The 20,522-nt window shown below is 42.0% G+C and overlaps 2 protein-coding genes across 8 annotated transcripts in view; both read left to right on the forward strand.

Annotated features, from left to right (window-relative positions):
* Positions 1 to 16,089, forward strand: part of LOC102079641 (uncharacterized) — a 42,466-nt gene extending 26,377 nt beyond the window's left edge. For 4 of the 6 annotated variants that reach the window (XM_025901792.1, XM_005448796.4, XM_005448794.4 and 1 more), the window contains 8 exons: positions 3,935 to 4,136; positions 5,546 to 5,600; positions 5,765 to 5,855; positions 5,979 to 6,400; positions 6,771 to 6,923; positions 7,533 to 7,694; positions 9,103 to 9,243; positions 12,401 to 16,089. In XM_025901792.1, coding sequence (XP_025757577.1) covers positions 4,009 to 4,136; positions 5,546 to 5,600; positions 5,765 to 5,855; positions 5,979 to 6,400; positions 6,771 to 6,923; positions 7,533 to 7,694; positions 9,103 to 9,243; positions 12,401 to 12,913 — 1,665 coding nt within the window. In that variant the 5' untranslated portion in view covers positions 3,935 to 4,008 and the 3' untranslated portion in view covers positions 12,914 to 16,089. The remainder of the gene's footprint in view (positions 1 to 3,934; positions 4,137 to 5,545; positions 5,601 to 5,764; positions 5,856 to 5,978; positions 6,401 to 6,770; positions 6,924 to 7,532; positions 7,695 to 9,102; positions 9,244 to 12,400) is intronic. The other 2 variants (XM_005448798.4, XM_019350059.2) reach the window with 2 other exon arrangements.
* An 888-nt stretch (positions 16,090 to 16,977) lies between these two features.
* Positions 16,978 to 20,522, forward strand: part of slc2a4rg (SLC2A4 regulator) — a 41,350-nt gene continuing 37,805 nt past the window's right edge. The window contains exons 1-2 of one of the 2 annotated variants that reach the window (XM_003438876.5): positions 16,978 to 17,480; positions 20,181 to 20,416. In XM_003438876.5, coding sequence (XP_003438924.1) covers positions 17,211 to 17,480; positions 20,181 to 20,416 — 506 coding nt within the window. In that variant the 5' untranslated portion in view covers positions 16,978 to 17,210. The remainder of the gene's footprint in view (positions 17,481 to 20,180; positions 20,417 to 20,522) is intronic. The other variant, XM_005448800.4, reaches the window with a different exon arrangement.

The following is a 20,522-nucleotide window of genomic DNA, read 5'->3' on the forward strand; positions in this document are numbered from 1 at the left end:
TCATCTTAGATATGCAAGTGAGCCAGGTTACGTTTATTTTTAAACTTTACAAAAAAGCCCACTTTTGATTTAGTGCTGCAATCTAAGAGATCCCAGTGAGGTAGGTTCATAGTAAAAAGCATTGCTCATAAAGTAGCTTGTTGATAATGATTTTTTAATATCTAATTAAAGGGATAACTACTAAAAATGCTTCTAGTTATTCATGTGCAGAACCGAGTCTGATAAATTTCCTCTGCTGGTCTCTAAAACAGATTTCCACGCACCTGAAAAACTTGCTGATGTTTTTTTTTTTATCAGTCTATTTTAAGCAACTAAAAGTGGAATCTATAATTAGCTTTAGTTAAGCAGAGATCGCAAAATCACAAGGCTGCACAAGCTTGCCAGACCCCATTTATACGTTAGAGGGTTAAATAGTGTGTCGATTTGACTTTTTATTTGCAAAGTGATTGTGCAATCCAAAGACTGGCATTTGATTTGTAACACAGAAATTGTTTTATGTTCTCTGTGTGTGCATGTGTGTGTTTTTGTTTGTGTATGTGAGTCTCAGAGACACACAGAGGAAACCTTCCACCCTGTGGTTGTGCTGCACCGCTGCATCCTGCTTGCTGCTCTCTCAGTTCTGCTGCTTGCATCCGCACCTCAGTGTGTCTTTGTAACAATCCCTTTGACCTCTTTACTCATTATCATCAGTACCATTACCATCAGTATTAGCTACTGCACCTTTCATCATCATTGCTGACATCTATATTATAATCACCAGCAGCGGGCCTCAATAGGGCTATCACCACCATTGTCATCTTTCTCAATATGCTGTTATTATCACTGTCATCATTTTACACGTAATCTTCTGAAATGAAGACAGATGCTGGAATAAACATTCTTGCACCCTAACTGTGTGTCACTGTTGAGCATGCTGCAGGGGCATTGCGCGTCGTGCAGGAACTGCCTCTCCTCCTCCTTCTGAGGCTTGTTCACCACTTGTGAGCTTCGCATACTGTTAAGTATGCTGCTAGACATGTGCTCCCGTCTTGCATTGTGTTCGCTGGCAGTTCAGAAACACACCCGTCGTATGTGTTTCTCCTCTGAATATTTCAGAAGGGGGCTAACAAAATGCAGGCAGAAACAGACCGCTGATGACCTCCTTCTCATCGACTCCTTTTTCTCCCTCTCTGCGCCCCCCCCTCCATACTCCCGCGTAGATCGCACGTTCTCTCAGGCTTCCACGGCATCTCTCTACTGTCCTCATCCTCCTAGTCTCATCACTCTCTTTTCTCTCTTCCCTCCCCCACTGTTTATTGCACCCTTCCCTCCTCGTTCCTCCTTCGCGTTTGAAGTGCGCTCCCCTCTTTCCCAGTCTTCCCCCCATTTTCTTGCATGTCTTCCACCATTCTCCCCTTTCATCTCCACTCATTTGCTCCTGTGTCTGACCACCTCTCTCTTACCATTTGCCTTCATTCATTTTCTGCCTCATCCCCCCCCCTCTTTCTCTCCACTGTGATGTACTCTGCCTGCCTGCCTGTCTGTCTATTCCATAAAGGGCTGTCTGAGGCCTCTGCTCTGCTAATTCATTCGCTGTGCATCGCCTCACATATCTGCAGGGTTATGCAGACAGACAGATAGAGAAAGAGAGAGAGGAAAGGAGATCTAGAGAGAGAGAGACGGATGAAAAAAAAGAGGACATGCAAAAGATGTAGTTTTATCTCCAAGAAACAGAAAGCCAGAGCCAGATCTTGTGGTGGTATGTTCCAGAATCACTCTCACACACACATTATGTACAGCTGTATACAGCCTGCCATGACCTCTTTCTGTGCACTGTTTGCTTTGTCACTTGGATGCAATCCTTAACCACATGGCTGCCATTGTCTGTGTTTCTAGAAGAATGCAAAGCATATAGTGTGTTCGTGTGCTCTTCTGTGCCTTATTCCTAATAACTTGTGCTGATAAGTTAGTAATTCCAAGTATATTTGGACTATATTCAGTTCAAGTTTTAGAGATGGATGAAGCAGCTTTTTGCAAAATTAAGCTTAGATGTTCACTTAACTTACTTAAGATATGAGTAGACATTAGTTCTTGTTAAATATTAACACTGATAACTTAACACTGTAGACTAACTAGATAACCATAGCTGACTACTAGGGTTAGCTTGCCACAATGTGGCCCGTTAAAACTGAAAGAAGTAAATTAGCACAAGGTATAAAGACTCTGTTCAAGTGAAGACACAATATACTTAAAAATAAAGCCCAATCAATATACGAGTTTTGAACCTGATACCAGTGCAGATATTTGGATTTGGATTTGGACCTGATATATCGGCCGATGTATGGATGTATGTATGTAGTATAGAAATAATCTTGCTTTGGTCCGTCTGGCTCTGCTCAGATCAGTTGGCTGTTGCCTTTGTGGACACACTATGCAACCACAACACTCATAACATGGTTGAAATGTGTTTGTCCCATTTCTTCTTCTTTTCAGTACCAGTATATTGGCAAAGAGCTACTAATAGTCAGCCTCAAATAAAAAATAATAATAATAATAATATCAACATAAAAACATTATGCTGGTATGTGTATGTTAACTGTACTGATCATATAGTATTGGTAAAGTTAGTGTTAGCACTAAATATCAGTAAAAAGCATCTAGCATTTTTCATTAAGTAAGACATTCATCAACAGTGTGAGTCTCTTTTTAAAAGCTAGGCTGTCCTGTAGTAACTGAAATGTAAGGTTCATTTATATTAAAAGTAACTTAACCGGGCAAAACGCTAAAATATTCTGCTTGGAATAAAACCAATACTGCAGCTTAGTGCACTAAAAGCTAAAGATCATTAGCGTAATTAGATCGTTAGCGTAGCAGTATCCTGAATAGAGCATACAGAAAGTAGGTTATATCAGCTTGCTGTAATTTCACTGATCATTTTCCTCGATTGTCACTTTGACTGAACCTAAATATACCGCATTAGGAAACTGACAGGGTAAAAGCACTGAAATATCTGACTCATCTCACCATGATGTTTGTTTCCCACGACACCTCTCTCTGTACTGCTCGGTAAAGTTTATGAATGCAGTCCATCTATAAAAATATATTCACAGAAATGCAATTGGAGGAAGAATGAGCTTTTTCTTTACTACATACTGTCCTCCTTACCACTTTCAGATAGAAGTACCATAACCACCTCCCAGAAATGCACAGGTATAAAAACAATTCAGCCTAGTTTGTAAAATACTCAATTTATTATAAAAATTGGTCATTACTACGACCTTGTTTATCTACTGTACTTAAAAATATGATGATATTAACGCATTTTAACCTAATAGTAGACAGCACATTTTGGAAAACTAATCTCATTTAAGGCTTATGTAAATCGAATTGAGTATGTTTGTGAAGTGAATTATATAAAAAGACCTGAAGTGAAAATCCTACCTTATATGTCGTACACTTCATTATTAAAAATGAAACATTTTGTTCGTCAGTGTTTGAGCCACTTGTGATATGAGAAAAAGAATTCTGCAGGCTTAGGAGTGTTGGCGCAGCGAGCCTGGTCCTTCCGTCAGTGAGGCCACACTCTTGGGAGCTCAGTTGGTTTTTCCTGTTAAACTAACTGCAAGAATCTCTCTGGCTAGTCAAATGAATGTTACGGTATCGTTTGATCTTTTTTAACAGCAAAAAGAAAGAATGTGATGAAACAATTTTTGGCGTGCTCGTAGTCGCTGCCTTGTAAGGTGTTCTATTTTCTGTGCATTATTCGACTGAGTCAAAAATAGAAACTGATATGTCAGAATGAGACAGTGACAAAGAGCCAGAGGCAAACCAGGAGCACACACACAAACACACGCACACATTTTTCAGCTTGTTCTAGGCTGCATTTTGCTTTCTTATCTCTCATGTCACTCAGATGTTATATAGCTTGCTTTATCCTTCTCCTCTATCTTTGCAGGTTTTCCTTAGCAGACGGTCTGAGCGGAAGAGTTTAAGCTTGAGTAAGGAAGTGAGCAAAACGGAGTGGGTGTCATGGAAAGACAAGGGGGATCTCAAGACAACCTTACCTACCAAAACCTGCTTCTACTTGGAGCCATTGCAGCAGCGTCTGCTTTCGTGGTCACCATCCTGATCGTCCTTGTCTGCGTTGGCTGCCAGAGGTATGATTGGTGGTCACGTGACATTGAAATGTGGTATAAGTAGGCCAGGGAATAAAATGATGAACGGCCAGTTTTATAATCTTTGCAGCTTCTTGCTTTAGTGCCCTCCCAAATTACTCTCACTATCCCTTCTTTCTTTTATGTGTCTCCGCTTCTTCTGAACTCTTCTCCTCCTTCCTTTCTTTTCACTTCTACATCCTTTCTCTCCATCTCATTTATCCCCTGCTTTGAGCAGAGTGGCGCTAATGAATGTTAATGGCTGCGAGTGTCGGATCAGATGAAATGATGTTTACAGGACACTGACGAGACAGGCCAGAGTCAGAGCAGGATCACGTCATCCCTCTCCAGCAAACTACTCAGCAGGCAAAAGCAATGGGACACCCCACGGTTTACAAAGGATTAGACTCTGAGCCAGGCAGGAGCAATGGAACAGCCTATGACTTTTTTGCCGAGCCCTCAGAGACCAATCAGAGGCACTGCAGTTTTGTTGCTATGGTATACAAAGACAAGCATGTGGAGAGAACCTAGTTTGTTTTATGAAAATATAACTGCAGTATTGTTAAAATATAAAGAAGATGTAAGCTTCTGATTTTTAAGATTTAAGGTTCTTTTAAATTCCAAAGATTGCAGTGGATCTGACTTTGTGCCTTCACGTCATTTTTACCTTAAAACCTTGTGCTGTGCCATGTTATTATGAAAAGCTCCAAGGGGAGCTCTCTTCTCGTGGTTTCCTTGGGCAATGATGGCCATATGTTTGTACAAAAGATTTCCAGCTTACTAGAGGAGATAATATCTAGCTCCAGTGACATGGATCTGCCACAACTTCCCGTGGCACCTTTTATATTCAGATTTATTTTAAGCGACTTGCATAATAAGAAGGTGCAGTGTATGGTTTCTGCACCTGTTTGCAGCGCTCTGTTTTGCAGCACAGCAGTAAGTGCTCAGATCTCAGAGATGGGGGTAGAACTGTTGTCACATTTGCACCTGCACCTAGGAGCTTTTGTCTTCTCGTCACACTCTCAGCCATATCAACTGTTTCCTATAGATACAGCCTCCAGGGATCCACAGTGATGCGTGCACGCCATACATTTACTTCATGAGGCTAATACTAGAGGAAAGTAACGTGAAATCGCAAAGAGAATCGGTACAAAGCAAACAACATATTAATAATTGTGAGCTTGCTTGCTCTTATCTTGAAAAACAAAATGCAGTGAAGGTCATTCTCCACTTTGGCAAAAAAGCCTGAGTCACGCTCGTTCAATGTTTGACTGGGCTCTTGTTATCAACCAAGGACTTTTATGCCCTAACCAGAGTCGGATGCTGATAGTATCTATCTGCTCTGAGTGTGTGTATATTCTCTTTCTGTCCACTGGCTTCTGTTGACCTTCTTCACTTTGATTTTGTGTCAGGAAAAGCAAGAGCAAGCACCCTCCGGCTGGGGAGAAAGGGACATCTGTAAATATGGTGAGACATCTTTTCATTATATTCTATCTTTTCCTCCCTTCTTCGTTTCCTCTCTCCACTTCTCTATCTGCCACTGCTCTTTTTCTTCTAAGCTAAGTACAGATGCACATGCATACGTTTGCATGTTTTATGTCTGTATTAACAAGTCCATGTGTGCACGACAGCAGGGTACCCTTCGCCACCCAAAACTCAACTCCATGAGTAAATCTGACACCAGGCTCCATGAGATCAATCGCTTTCCCTGCAATGGAAACTGTAAGTGGTGGCTAACAGCTCTTAAGTGACAATAAATGATATACTATCATAAGCTGTTACACTGTTTCAGCCCTGACACAACCATCTCCTTCCGCTTCTCCCTCATCCTTCTCTTTTGCGCAGCTGTTAGTAAGAGCCGTCCAGCTAGTATGGACCTCCTGCTCCTCCACAGTCGCCGCTCCCAGACGGATCTGAGGCCCTCCCACGGCCGACAGCTCCCCCAGATCCCCACCAGTCCACAGAGATCTGGCCAGGGGGGAGAAGGGGAAATGGGAGGGGAAGGGGGAGGCGGAGGAGGAGGAGGAGGTGAAGCAAGAGATCACACCTACACTGAGGACACCTACACTGAGGTGGGCCTGCGCAATAACCCCACCCCTACCCACTACCTGGATGATGGCCTATATGAAAGCGTAGGTGTCCGGGAAGGCCCAAAAGTACCCTCTGCCCCACCAACCACATCAGCCAACACTCCAGCTATAGCCAGGGCTCCTCAAAGCCCCTCTACTCATGCCAGCGGAGCTCGGAGTGGAAACGGGCACGGAAACGTACGTACATGCATTTTAAATAGCTGTAAATATAAAACAACTTGCTCACGAGCAATCATGCATTCATTTACATTTCTCAGAAAAACATCTGGGGAGGTACATGCACTAAACAGTTTAACAGCAGCTATTAGTCACGTGAAAGAAAATGTGCTGCACAAGAATCAGTATTACAACTAAAATCGCTGTTTGTTTGCATATAGATGGCTTGCATCATTGCCTTGTTCATGCAACATTAGCTTAGGGTGCTTTGCATGTAATTTTTGTGTCTGTGTGTGTGTTTTTGGATGGTTGACACTAATAATTTTAGGAAATGCTTACATGTTTTCTCTGTTCCCATTTTATGTTTTTTTTTTTTTTTTTTTACTCCCAGGGTGGCAGAGGGAATGACACTATTAATGGACCAATGACGGGAAGAGGTAATGGAGCAAGTGGGGTCAGTAGGTCACCTCTCTCTTCTGTGAATTCCCTGGCTGTTCAAGATCCATCTTTAGCCGAGTATGCATCTATACGAAAGTTTAGAAAGGTAATTGCATTGATTTGTTTTTATCAGTGTTTTAAGCTGGTATCTTAAAAAAGTAAAGTGGTGGTGTTTCCCTCATTAAGGCTATGAGTAGGGACCTATTCTAAGGAAGTTTAGGATAAGGAGTAAATCCTAAATCATTTACCTACATTCACTTTAAAACTTCCGGCAAGCCCAACCCGAGGTAATAAAAGGACACAGATTCAGCTGTACACTGCGTGTATCTTGTTACCAACTGTGACGAATGGAAACATTTTTTTTTTTATGTATTTACGGTGGGTACCAGGTGATAGGTGATGTTTTTGTCATGTCACATGATGTTATCTCTACAGAAGTATGTGTTTGCGTGACACTAACCAGTCAGGAAAAAGGGTAGCAGATTGTTAGTGATATGATCAGTGGTGGTTAAAGTATCGCACCGTAGTAATGTTAAGCGGTGGAGGTCGTGCAAGTAAGAAAATGCAGTAACTAAAAACTGGTGTAATTCGTTGAGTAAAGAAGTTCGCTTTCAATCTTTTACACTGCACGCAGATTTGTTAAAATCGTCTATTTTATTAAAAACTTTTATTAAAACTGCATATAATGTTTTCAATGGTGATTCAAAACCTCAAGGTTGATAAGATAAACAGGAAGGAAAACAACGGCGCCGACAGCCAGTCAGACAGCCAATCGAGCGTGAGTGATTCACCCTCTGCTGGTCCTCCTCCACTACATCGCAGTCAAGAGTTTCCACGGAAACAACTGGAGCCATTTCACCTTCACTCCTTCCCAAAGGTAGAGAAATTACTGAATCAGAATGCTCTACGCGACCCATCATAACGCCCAACTATCCACCCACTTCTCCAAACTGTAATTCTATCAGATTACCACCAGGGGGCACTGTCCACAAACAAACAGCTTTCTAAAATCAGATTGAAGATTAGCATTCTTGGACTGCTAAAAAAATTTTGAAACAACAGTAGAAGTGATTACATTCACCACATCACTGACCTCAATAAGTTCTGTTTTTATTGTTTTCTATCCTATCTTAATTGTATTTGTTTTATTGAAATTGTTGCATGTGCCAGTTGGGATGTATTCATAAACACCTGTGTGCATGGGGATGGTTATTACTGTGTTTTTAAGGAGATTTATTTAAGGGTTGTTTAAAAAAAATCATTTACTCTGTTTGTCAGGCTTGTCCTCGACACCTTTAAGCCGTGCTTGCTAAATCATTGATAGTATGATGATCTGTGAGTGTGTGTGTGCTTGTACGTGCATGCTTGTGCATGTGTGGCTCTTTCCCTCCTTTGCACTTTGCTGTGCAGTGCAGTAATATTGAGTAAACGGTGGAAAGATAGATTATGTAAGAGCTTGGCAGGTTGCCCAGCTTTGTGTGTATGTGTGTGTGTATATATATGTGTCCTGTTGAATCTATCAGCAAGTCTGTCTAGAAACGGCTAACAGGTAGCCAGCAGCCAGAGTGGGAATAAATATTGTTCACATATTGAAGCCATTTACTCTACCCAGGCCTCTATTACTCACTCTGACTGAGGAACAGGAGGAACATATAAAAGTTTAATCATCCTTGATCACATGTGTACACACCACTACATGATTTCTAATTGGTTTTTCATCACCAGTAGTTGCTGTGTCCATTTTAGTGTTAGTCTCCCACGCTTCTTTTGTTTCTTAGCATAGAAACAAATAGAATGGCATTGTTCACATAATTTGATCGAATCTATGCAACTGTGAATTCAGTTGTAGGAATTGAAGTTTAAGAAGGTCCTGTAATTTTGTAAAACACAGATTTTTCTTAGCTGTTTTCCCTAAACTCTTGCTAAAATTACCTCTACCGGCGGAGTTAAATGGAGGTTGTGTTTTCGGAGGCATTGTCTGTGTGTCAGTGGGTCTGCCTGTCTGTCAGCAGGATGTCTTTGACTGAAGGGATTTGCATAAAAGCTTGTGGAACAGTTGGCCACACAACAAGGAGAAACTGATTAACTCACTCCAGATAGAATCCATTGCTTGGCACTAGTTTACACCTCTAAAGAGTTTTCCAAAATAAATATATAGCTTATTTTGAAATAGAATTGTTTTTCAGAAGCGTATTATTTGTTACATGTTGTGAGATTTACTTTTTGCAGAGCTTAAAGATTATAAATATAATATTTGCCTGAGCTCTTCCTTTGATTTCTAACAGGAAGCAGTGTTCATGGGCAATGGGGAACAGTACATCTGGAAGCCTCCAGAGGACAACGACATCATCACCTTGCACCCACCTCCACATCACCCACCTGGGGAGAATGAACAGGGGCACCCATCGCCTCCAACTGCAAAGGAGGTAGTATGTGTGTCTGTGTATGTGGTGGGAGCTGAGGGAGGGACTACTAAAGAGTAAGGGCTACAAGAAGATGGATAGATAGACAGGTTTCTGATTACTGCTGTGTTTACTGAAGGGGGCGCCCATCTGATATGGCATGCCGTCATAGTACCGCTGCCCTGTGACCTGCCTGTCATACAAGGTTTCTGCTTACAGGCAAAGGTTACGTGACATGGATCCAACACCCTGCTTGCGTGAACCCTGACCCTAATCTCCAGCCCCTCCCCCCACTCATCTATCTGCCTTGAAAGCATGAGCAGACAGATCGGACATGAGTATCGCTTGCCTTGAAATAATTAATAATCTCTTCACATTCATGGAGATACTTGTTATATGTTAGATTTTGGTTGGTTTTCTTTGCTTCGTCAATCCAAGACCGAGACCTTGACTGGGATGTATATATATGTCAGCATATGTCGGGTGGGGGAAGGAGGAAACCTGCACTTTGCCAGTCATGTCAGATACTCCACCACATGCGTTTCTGTGCAGAGCAACTCCACCCCCACTTTTCCACTCTCGGTCCCTTGTCTCATCTTTTCTCTCTGTTGGATACAGAATGAAGTGCTGAGAGAATTGCAAGTTGTGTAGGAAATTCTGTTATGCCTGAGGGGCTGGGGGAGTCAGTCCGGCTAGATGGACAGGCGTCCCCGAAATAGACCCCTGTCTATAATTAGTCTGTGTTTAACACAACTTCTCTTTTTCCATTCCGTTCACCAATCTGTTCTATCATCTTCAACAGGCCAGGGATAGTTTCTGTGCAGTAATAGTTTCTTAATTTTGACAACAAAATAAAACTTTCTTGCATTAATGATGAGGACAAAAGGATGAACCAAAAAAAAGTATGGTTGTATCCATATTGTCTATCTGTAGGCATGTTCAGAACAGTAGAGCAGCAGTCCTGACAAGTTTAAAGCTACTGCTAAGTTTCTTGTCTACGCCTGTGTTGAGCCAAAGAGGTTGGATGCTGTACGTGGAGACGAAGGGGTTACATCTCTGCTGTTTGGCTTCACTTTAACTCCTCTTTTTGCAAATCAGACTGATACACAGAGCAGCTGGCCTTGAATGCATCCTGCTATCTCTTTTTCTTTTTTTTGTCTTTTACAGACTTTTCTCTCTGTTTAGCGGCTGTTTTTCTGTTTGCAGTTGCCCTAACATGCCCATATACTTTGTATCCTCTAAAGTTTGTCAGTTACGGTTGTCAAAAGGTGTTGGATTTCCACTCCCGACTAAATCTCCTCCTCTTTTCTGGCGCTCTCTTCTTCTGCTCCACTCCCTTTGTGGCTATTAGGAGGCGCTGCCTTCCCCAACCAATCGCGTTGCATGAAACATGTCTTACCAGATGAATATCAACTGCTAGAAGACTGTTTGGAAACTTGCGCCATATCTGCTATTCATAAAGTTGATCGCACACAGATGCATCATGCATACGGCTGTTTCCACTGCAAACCAGCAAATGCAGAAAATAAATTTGTGACTTAGCGAAGCCTCGGTCTAAGCAGAGTTTTCAAGCAATGCCAGAAACATAACAAAAAGGAGTACTGGGTGAGGAAGGAGAAAAGAAAACATACAATGTGCAGGCTTCCTCAACAGCTGCAGATATGAAGCCCAGTTTTGAAATCCCCATCATCTTGTGACTTCCTTCCTCTGCAGCAGAGCTGCAAATTCTGTGTGCACACGTGTGCATACGCTTGCACATACACACACACAGGCACACACACACACACACCACATTAGCTGCACACACTTATACCATACGCTAGGGTCTTTGTTTATCCAAAAAGGTCACAAAAGAGAGATTTGTGGGGGGAGGGAGTGTGCGTCGCTTGAAATCTCTGAGATAGAACCAACAAACAGAGGAGAGAGAGAAAGATTTACAGACAGTGAAAGTGATTTGCACTTAAAGTGTATTTTAAAGGGACAGTCAATATGTAAGACATATAAAGGCAAGGTGAGCACACGCACAAAGAGCACTGACTCTGTGTTCTCAGGTTTCAGTTGTTTGGGAGTGCACAAAAACAAGACTAATCTTGCTCCGCGTGCGAGCGTGTACGTGTCTTTGTGTGTGTGTGTGTGTGTGTGTGTGTGTGTATGTGTGTGTGTGTTTGTGTGTGGGGGTGGACACAAGAGTTTGCATAGCCAGTGTTTCTCAGGGCCAGTAGAACGGAGCTGCCGGCCTGGGTGTGAACACGGAAGGTAAACAAGACCATGTCCCACAATCCTCTGCTCTTATGCTTCTATTGTGGGGAATACTGATAAACCAGTGTCGTGACCTCTGGTATTTCTGTGTCAAAATTGCATAAGACCTCACAAATGGCCTTAAGTGGCAAATTCTAGATGTCCGATTTTCTCATTCGGACATGCATATGCAGTATGAGTGAGCTCATATTGCATATGCATGTCCGATTTTCTCATTCGGACATGCATATGCAGTATGAGTGAGCTCATATTGCATATGCAGTCATGCTGCAGGCGCATGCCGAGCACGAAAAAAAAACATGCACATAAGCAAATAAGACGGGAACAAAGTCCGTTAATGAGCACAAAGCTTTTTTATTTTTTTACATTTTTTTTTTGCAAGTTGGCTGTGATCCAGCTCTTTCACACTATACTTCTGTTGCCAAAGCAGTCGTGGTGAAATTTTAACAGGTTCATCCACTGCACAGTTAATGCTGCCTCTCGGCCTAGAACTTAACGGACTGATAACATAGTTTACTCTTTCTTATCCTGCCCTGTAAAAAAATAGGTCAGGTCACGGCGCAGAGCTCTGTCAACACACACACAAACTGTTGCATACGTACACAGTCCAGGCTCAGACAATTATTATTTGTCTGAGCCTGGACTGTATATAAAACGACTTATTCACAAATTATACCTTTATATCTGGAATACATACAGAAGTGGACAAAAACGGGTAATTACAAAAATATAGGAGCTACATATAGATAACTCAGAAACTGGGAAAGAGATGACTATTCAAATCCCAGTGCAAGTGTGGTTACGGACTTTCACCAACACAGCTTCTATTTCAGGAGCTGTCATCAGTGGACTACAGGATAGAGTTGTAGCTCAGCGTTATTAACTAACAACATGTTCCTTCTCCTACTGTGTGTGTTCTCAGATTGCAGACACCTACTCCATCGTATGTAAAACCCAGAAAAAGAAACCTCCTATGGAACACAATGGAGCCAAGACCCTCCCACGATCCTTTGGTGGAGATAGAGGAAACATGGGTTCTCGGGGCCGAGGTAGGGGAGTCCAGAGCCAAGCACGTTCGCAGGAGGAACCCTGCTACGAGCCTGTAGGAGACAGGTCCTGGTCTTCCCCAGTGGCTGAGTCAGACCCTGCGTACGCGACTATCGACCCACACCGGAAACGTGAGCAAGGGGGAACCAATAACAGCACAGCTGGGGGTAGTGCCACTCTAAAGAGAAAGAAGCAGCAGCAGCAGCAGCAGCAGCAGGCAGCACCAGCAGCACCTCAAGCCTCAGGACCAAGCACCCTTCCTGCTAGAGGCCTGCCTGGTGGGGAAAACTTCTATGAGACCATCAGTGATGTGAAACAAGGGGGCAACAGCACTACCACCATCTTTACTTTCAATGATGGCATGGAGATGTATGTCACAGGCCTGTAGCTGGCTGACGGGCAAAAGGGCCCAGAACCCACTGGTATAGAGTCTGGAGATTTTCCTGTTTACAGGACAACAGGTTGCTGTACATAGACACAAGGCCCTCTATAGTAAAACAACATGAGGATCCATTATGTGTTGAAATCAGGTACAAACAGGGTCTTTATCCAGGTTCAGACTTCCCTTGATTGGTCTGTACTTAAGAACCAGCCTAAGCCTAGTCCAGCCCAAATATGGACTAAAATCATTTGAAAAAACAAACAAACAAATAAAACTGGGATAGAGATCTTCAGTCTGCTGTGTCACTCACCATACTCACCTGTTTGTGCAACATTTTCCATAATATCTTTATTTTTATATGAAAACTCTTTAAAGCGTATGTGGTGTAACTCACAACCTCAGAAGAACACACTTATATATATATATTATACTCTGTCCTGAGTATAATAAAATATAATATAAAGAAATGTGCATGCATTGTGCAACTAAAAACACATAAAAATAGTAGTAGCAGTGAAACTGGCTATATTGTACAAGGAATGTGAGGCACACTGTAACGTATTGTCCACAGTATACACACACAAACACACAAAGACACATGTACATGCCTCCTCTTAAGCATATGGATGTCACAGAGATTTGCGGTGCTATCTCTCCCTAAAGAAACACTCGAAAAAGGTTTTCATCGTGCGCTGACCTGTTGCCTGGAAGACGCGATTGAGGTGTTGTGGTTAAATACTGGCCTACGATTTGTAGACCTGTTTAAAAGTGAAGGGTGTTGCCTTTTTATCAGAAATGATCTGACCCAAGCTTTTTAGCAGTTTTTAGTAATAGCCCTCTTAATAATCACAACACATACTTTTGGCTCGATAGTGTAACCTCCACTTGAATGAAGAGATTAGCTAAAAATCCACCTAAATTTGACATCTGTAGCTAGAGGCATGTTGACACACCCCAACACACACCCCCACACATGCACACATATTTGGCAGTGATGCAGGGAAAAGTGATCAGGTCAGGGGTATTAATGGCTTGTGCAAGAATCTCCCCAGAGTGATATGGGTGTTAGATTTCACAATGCAAGACTTTTAGACTTTTACAGTATTGTTGCGAATACAGAGAAAAAAATATTTTCAAAAAAAAAAAAAAAGAGGAAGTGAAAGAGTGTCCAAAATAATACAGGATGCCTCATCGTGCACAGTTAATGTCATATCTTTTGGGCACTGTAAACATCTGATTTTATGACCATTGTAATTTAGCGCTGGACAGCTGCAGGACTGCTGGGCTTATTTGTGCATTATTGTGCCGTAAAGGGCACAGCTCTGATTTGTTTTCTGGACTTAAGTTAAACCCAGAGCTCCTGGTAGCTTACCAGATTTAAGTCTTGTGGTTGAAATAGCAACAGAAGTCTTGGACTCCAAGGAAAATAAAGAGCTGGGCATAAAAATTACCAGCAAGTGTCTTTTGGAAGGTTGCCCCTCTCCCCACCCATGTCTCCAGCCTCTGTCCTGAGTTTGCTTCCATTATAAACAATGTCTTTCCCATGTAGCTTTGGGGAAACATTGAAGAAAAAAAAGGAACAGAGGGGAAAAAACAAAATATTTGAGGCTTAATAAATGGGCATAAAGACATGAGGTGAAGAGGGATACAAACTTGCTCGCAGGCTGAGAGTAAAACGATGTATTTGATCTCACTGTGAGACAAAACGCAGAGAGAAGACAGGTTTAGTAAGATTAGTAAATTAATTTAATAATGTAAGAAAGTATGTAAAAACAAATGCACTCTGTATTTTAATGCACTGTTTATTTTTTCTTACCTACTGACAATTCTATTGGTTGAATAGCTCATACCACTGCCATAAAAACAGTATGTTTATGTTGTTGGTGCAATATTTCCTGCTTGGTCAAAAAAAAGTGCATGCTTTAATATATTGAGATGAAAAATATTGTGGTACTTAACTGATCTTGTTTGTTAATCTTTTCTGTTGTACTTTTGTTTTTCTTTTTTGCCATGTGACTCAAAGCAGTTTTTCCAAAGCAACAACTTGGAGGAGCAAAGCAGAACAAGAGAGCTAACAGGGAGGAGCCGCTGGGAGTTTAGGGTAGAGCTGTGTTTATTCTCTGCTCTGGGGGAGCAAGAAAGTGTCATGTTGAGGGGGTGGCGGGTGAGGGTGCACACGCAGTATAAAGCTGGATGAGGCTCACTGCAAATGGACACAGACCCACAGGACACTCCTCCTCCTCCTCCTCCTCTTTCTCCTCTAGCGTGTGCACAGAGAGCAACATTCAACCATGTGCTTCTCCAGTTTAGGGGAGGAAGCACATTTTGCTTACCTTTGGTCAGCTCTTGCAAAATGCTCCCTTTTCCAGCTGTGTTCATTCTATAATACAGACCTCTTTTTCCTTAGCTTCACCTTCCTCCCTCCCTCCCTTCCTCGCTGTGCAGGTGAGGTGTTTGATGTGCTATTCTGAGGGACTGGGAGCGAAATGGAGGTTGAGGAAGGGGGCAGAGGCTGTGGGTCACGCCAACCCCAGTCCGATATCAACAATGCACCCTCGGCTCAACTATTGTCTAATATGAGAAATGGCCAACAGCTGAGACGCTTAACAAGCTCTGCTGAAGCTTCCCTTAAACAATGCCGGTTGGAAGCCGCTATCGCACTTAATCCTTTTTCTTTGGCTGTCACCTAATGTGTCACATTTCCTTTATCCTGAGAGGAAAAAGAAGCACTGATGGAGATGTTTGGTTGTTATACACGCATCGAGACAGATGTTCATTGCACAAATACAGTATGATGATGTAAATGTGTAAAATACACTGTTGCTGTTCTGATGTTGTTGCAATGTAACATACAGTATACATTTGTTGAAAAAAAAAAAGAGATGGTTATCACAGACACATTGTACTTTGTGGATGCAAAATCTTTCATGCTTTCCATGCAGATACAGACGCTGTTTCTTAATTGTCTTCTGATATAAATATGGGCCAATACTGCTGTGACAGCTGTAGCCAATGTTGTATGTTCCTAAAGCACAGGTTTTAGTTTCAAAATAATTCATATATTAAAATATAGTGTGACAGTGCAGATACTGTATGCAGAAGATTGTAATGTTTTATATTAACCTTCATAAAATATTAAAGTGAGTTTTTACTTTTCTAATAAAGTGGCACATCAGAAAGTGTTTGTTTTGCCTGTAGTTTCATTGCTTTGTTACAGCTTTCAAACTACAGCTGGTTCCTGCTCTGTAGCGGCCTCTCATTTGAAAGTGCAGCTTGGAATAAAATGCTTTTTTTATGTGAGAAATTAAGCAATACAGCAGGAGCAGCTGGGAGGTGTACTGTATCGTTCAATAACAAGAGCTATGCTAAATGAAGAAAGGTTGCTGAAGTATTTTTTTTTCTTTCTGACCACACTCAAAAGGCATTTTATGAAAAGGAAGTAGACACATGGAGGACATATAAAAATAGAGGAATCTGTGAAATATGACCTGAAACCACTCGTGCAATACAGTGCAAGTCAAGCTTACGCAAATTTGAATTAATCACCATAAAGCTGTACCTTGCTTTTGCAAATGACCTTATTTACTGCAGTGAGTTGCAGTGTTTCATGCTACTGTGTCCAAAATGCTAACTTTTGAATATGATTAGCACACATTTCCCCAATAATGCAGGACCTGTCACTTATAAGGAGAAAGCAGTGTATGCATTTTTTCTATAATAACTTGTCTACAATGAGTAGTTCAGGTTAAACAGTTTGCAATTCGCTAAAGTGCCATTTGAATTGCAAAATTATAAATGCGCAGTTAGCCACCGAGGCCTACACGCTGTTTTTCCTGTACTCTGTCGACCTCGCCTCCCTCGCAGACCGGCTCAGCGTCGACAGACACCGGCCGGTAAACTGAGAACACGCCCCTCTCTCTCTTCCACCCACAGTACTTGGCTTCGAAAAAAACTGTTATTGACAGAGTGAAACTAGCCAATCACCTGCAGCTTTGCGGTGGACGCGTGCCAGAATGTAATGTTTATATATGCAGAGCACCAATAGGAGTGAAGCAGAGGGGGCGTGGCAGCCATTTGGAGGAAAGAGGCAAAACAATCTTTTATCCTCCTGACCGGGCGGCTTTTTGGGGTAGCGGCGGCGGCAGTGGTGGAAAACTTTACATGTAGGCTAGAATATAAGTAAAGACACAGACAGTTCCCATCAACTTGCGACAATCCTAATAAATGTATCTGACTCCAGCAATTTGCACTAAAATTTCTAGAAAGCTGGTTTTCTTTCTCCTTCTGCTCGCCTTGTCTGAATATGGAGTCCAAATATATTGTGGAGAAGTCGTCGGTTGGGACAGGAGTTGGCGGTGCGGACTTTAACTGTCGGACCGGCCGCTCGGTGCTCCGCGACACCCGGGTCCCTTCGGTGGAAAAAAACGGTTCCATGTCGGCGTACACAAACGGGGCCGTGCCGTACAAAAACGTAATGGACGGCGGTTCGGCGGCGGAGATTAAAAGCGAGAGGACCCATCTAAAAGGGAACGGGTTGTCTCTGGGTGGTCGGCTGTTGCACGACGTGGAAAAAGTAAGTGCAGTTGAGATGTTTTACGCGTGTGCTCACGACTCCATTAGCCGGTAAAGTCCCTTCATATACCCGAGTTACCGCTCAAGATAAGATCGCCCATGTAACGTCAGCATGTCTGCAAGCTGTGTGACTTTAAAGTTTTGACATTTTACGCCGTTTTCATGTGCTTTTATTACGTTTTAAAGGTTGCGACTGTCAGGCTTATACGTCACTACTGTGTCGTTATTTTTAAATATTTTTAAATAACTTTTAAGCGCCCGTTATTTCAATTCCTGCCCGTACCTATCATTATTAACTCCATCGTACTGTAACCGCTTTTAATGGCGGCTCACTCTTTGCAAAGTTTACAGAAAAGGGGGCAGGGACTTCAAACTACAAGCCCAACCCCCCTCCCCCATAACTTAAGGGTGAAGCTACAGTTTGGGCTTCCTGGCGACATGGGAAGGCCCGACTCTAGCTACACATACGCCACGGACTTAACAGTAAAGACACGTGATATATTGTTGTTGTTGTTGTTGTTGTTGTTGTTTGCATCGGCCTTGTACTTGCATTGTGTCTGCCTGTATTTAATTTTTGAGCCTTTATGCAGACAGCAAATAAATCTCATAATAAATATGCCAATTACTCACGATATTAAAACCACGACATCAGATTATCAAAATTATCTCCTCACAATGCAACACTGCTGGGAAATACTGGGTCCTGCCATTCATATGAATGCGGCTCTGACACTTGTTGCCAGCTGGAGCATTTTTGCAGACCAAGCACACCCCTTAACAGCATGGGCTGCAACAGCCTCTCCTTAGCAGGATAGTGCACCCTGCTACCAAATTCCCAAGATCCCAATCTGATTGCCCCAGCAGAACAAGCCAGAGCCACAGGAGCCCCACCCCACAACCCACAAAACCCAATGGATACTCTGCAAGCATCCCAGTGGCAGACACCATAGGACAATCCCAGAGGTCTGGTGTCCGTGGCCATGCCCTTATTTCTGTCACCTCAGATTTAAAAACGGAAGTTTTTCTGCTTTTCTTTTCACATGTGAAAGTGAATTGGCAGTCTTTAAGTTAAGGACTGCCAAAGTATATTTGTAACATTTTATAAAGTTAGTGGTTAATCAGTTATATATAACACAATGAGGCATATAGTTACTTTTACATTGTTCGTGCTAGTTATTTTCATATATTATCATGTACTATTCAATAGAGTTTCCATTTGCATCACAGAATACACAAAACTGGACATTGGACCTGGCAGTTATATGTATTTAGCAGATTTACACAGCTACTTTTCTAGATTTGTGTTGTTTTGTAATGTAGGTGGCAGGAACAGAAATGATAACCGTATTCTAACCCAGGATTGCTTCTGATCTGGTTGGTTCAGCAGCGTTCATGTCCAGTGGAGAGGACAATAACCTTGGGTTTATTAAGTGAGAGGAAGGAAAAATTAAAGAAGTTGCTTTTTAAGGCAAATGGTTACACTAAAAAAACACCATACCCTGGCTTGTACCCATATATATATGTATATATATAAAATCAGAGAAAAACCAGTAATCTTATGCTCAGTTAAATAAGAACTAGGGCTGCCACGATTAGTCGACTAGTCACTATTAAAATCGTCGACGACTAATTTAATAGTCGACGCGTCGTTTGAAGCTTTGTAAGATCCCAAAAGACGCAGGAACAAGTAGTAGTATTTAAGAGTGTAATAACGGACTGAAACAGAAGATGGCAGCACTGCATGTACAAGGATGCCAGCTGCCGTTAAACGCCGAAGAAGAAGAAACTGTGTCCCAGAATTCATAGCGCGGCCCAGCGCAGTTGTCAACAATGGCGGCAGCTAGTTAGTTTTAATGTTACTCTTATTATTCTTTCTGGGTCACAAAATAAACGTTTAACATATTTTCAGGTGAGAATGTAGCTGTGTAAACCTCAAATGTTTGCTCAGTCTATCAAGACACCACATATTTTCAAAAGCGCTCCGACATTTTCGGAGACGTCTGTTACCCACCAGCTCGATAGCGAGCCGGGGTTTTAGGCTCATTAGAGTCGGTGAGAACACCGGACTCCCGGCAAATCGTTTTCAAACTCACCGCTGTCTTTCGCTACTCAGGTTAAACATGTAGTATAAGTCACTTAGATAACTTAAAAATGTTATTGTTTGGCTTTTTTTTTTAGTATTTTATTTGTTCCTGAGTAAATTGGTTTGGCTGAGAAATAAAGTTATAGTTTTTGCACAGATGAATAAACGTCAAGCAGACAACTGATTATCAGAAGTGTGAGATGCTCGAGAATATACTCCGGTGTCCTGTTATATTTTAGATAGCAAGGAGCAGACGGCTGAGTTTATTAAACTTCACTGAAACAATCTGCAAATTTCATTAAAAGTGTAATAAACTATCATCTTGTCTTTATTTTTAGTTAGCACATACCTTAAACACTTCAAGCTGTAAGCTAATGATAGTTATATAAGAGCAGACGCATGCTGGTGCAATAAACTGTACATTTTACGTCCAATGGATGCATGATCTGATTAGTCGACTAATCGCAAAAATAATCGGTGACTAGTCGACTATCAAAATAATCGTTTGTGGCAGCCCTAATAAGAACTTAATGGTATTGCTAGGCTTAATGTTTTTAATCGAGGCTTGATTGTAACAGAGATAAACTGACTGTAATTTTTTCTTGCTACATTTTCTAGAATGGCCCGTTGGACCAAAAAGACACAGGTTCCATGGGGATCCTGAAAAGGGCAAGCCCCACTCACTGCCTAGGTGTAAACGGGCAGTTGCCAGGTGGCTTTATGCATTTGGACATCAGAAACCCTGGGAAACAGCCAGAGCCGACCAGCAACTTCAGAGCAGCGCAAGGGCAGATCCTACCACAGACAGAGAGACATTCCCTCTCATCATCCCACATCCCTGTCCCCAGAAACAGGTATGGAGAGGCTGATGTCATCTATAGTCATGAACACTTGGTGAATCTTTGGTTTTCTTTTCTCTAGTGTTCCTTGTTGCATGAAAGAACTTCAAGAAATTTAGTC

The sequence above is a fragment of the Oreochromis niloticus genome, linkage group LG20 (assembly GCF_001858045.2).
Source record: "Oreochromis niloticus isolate F11D_XX linkage group LG20, O_niloticus_UMD_NMBU, whole genome shotgun sequence".
Taxonomy (NCBI): Eukaryota; Metazoa; Chordata; class Actinopteri; order Cichliformes; family Cichlidae; genus Oreochromis; species Oreochromis niloticus.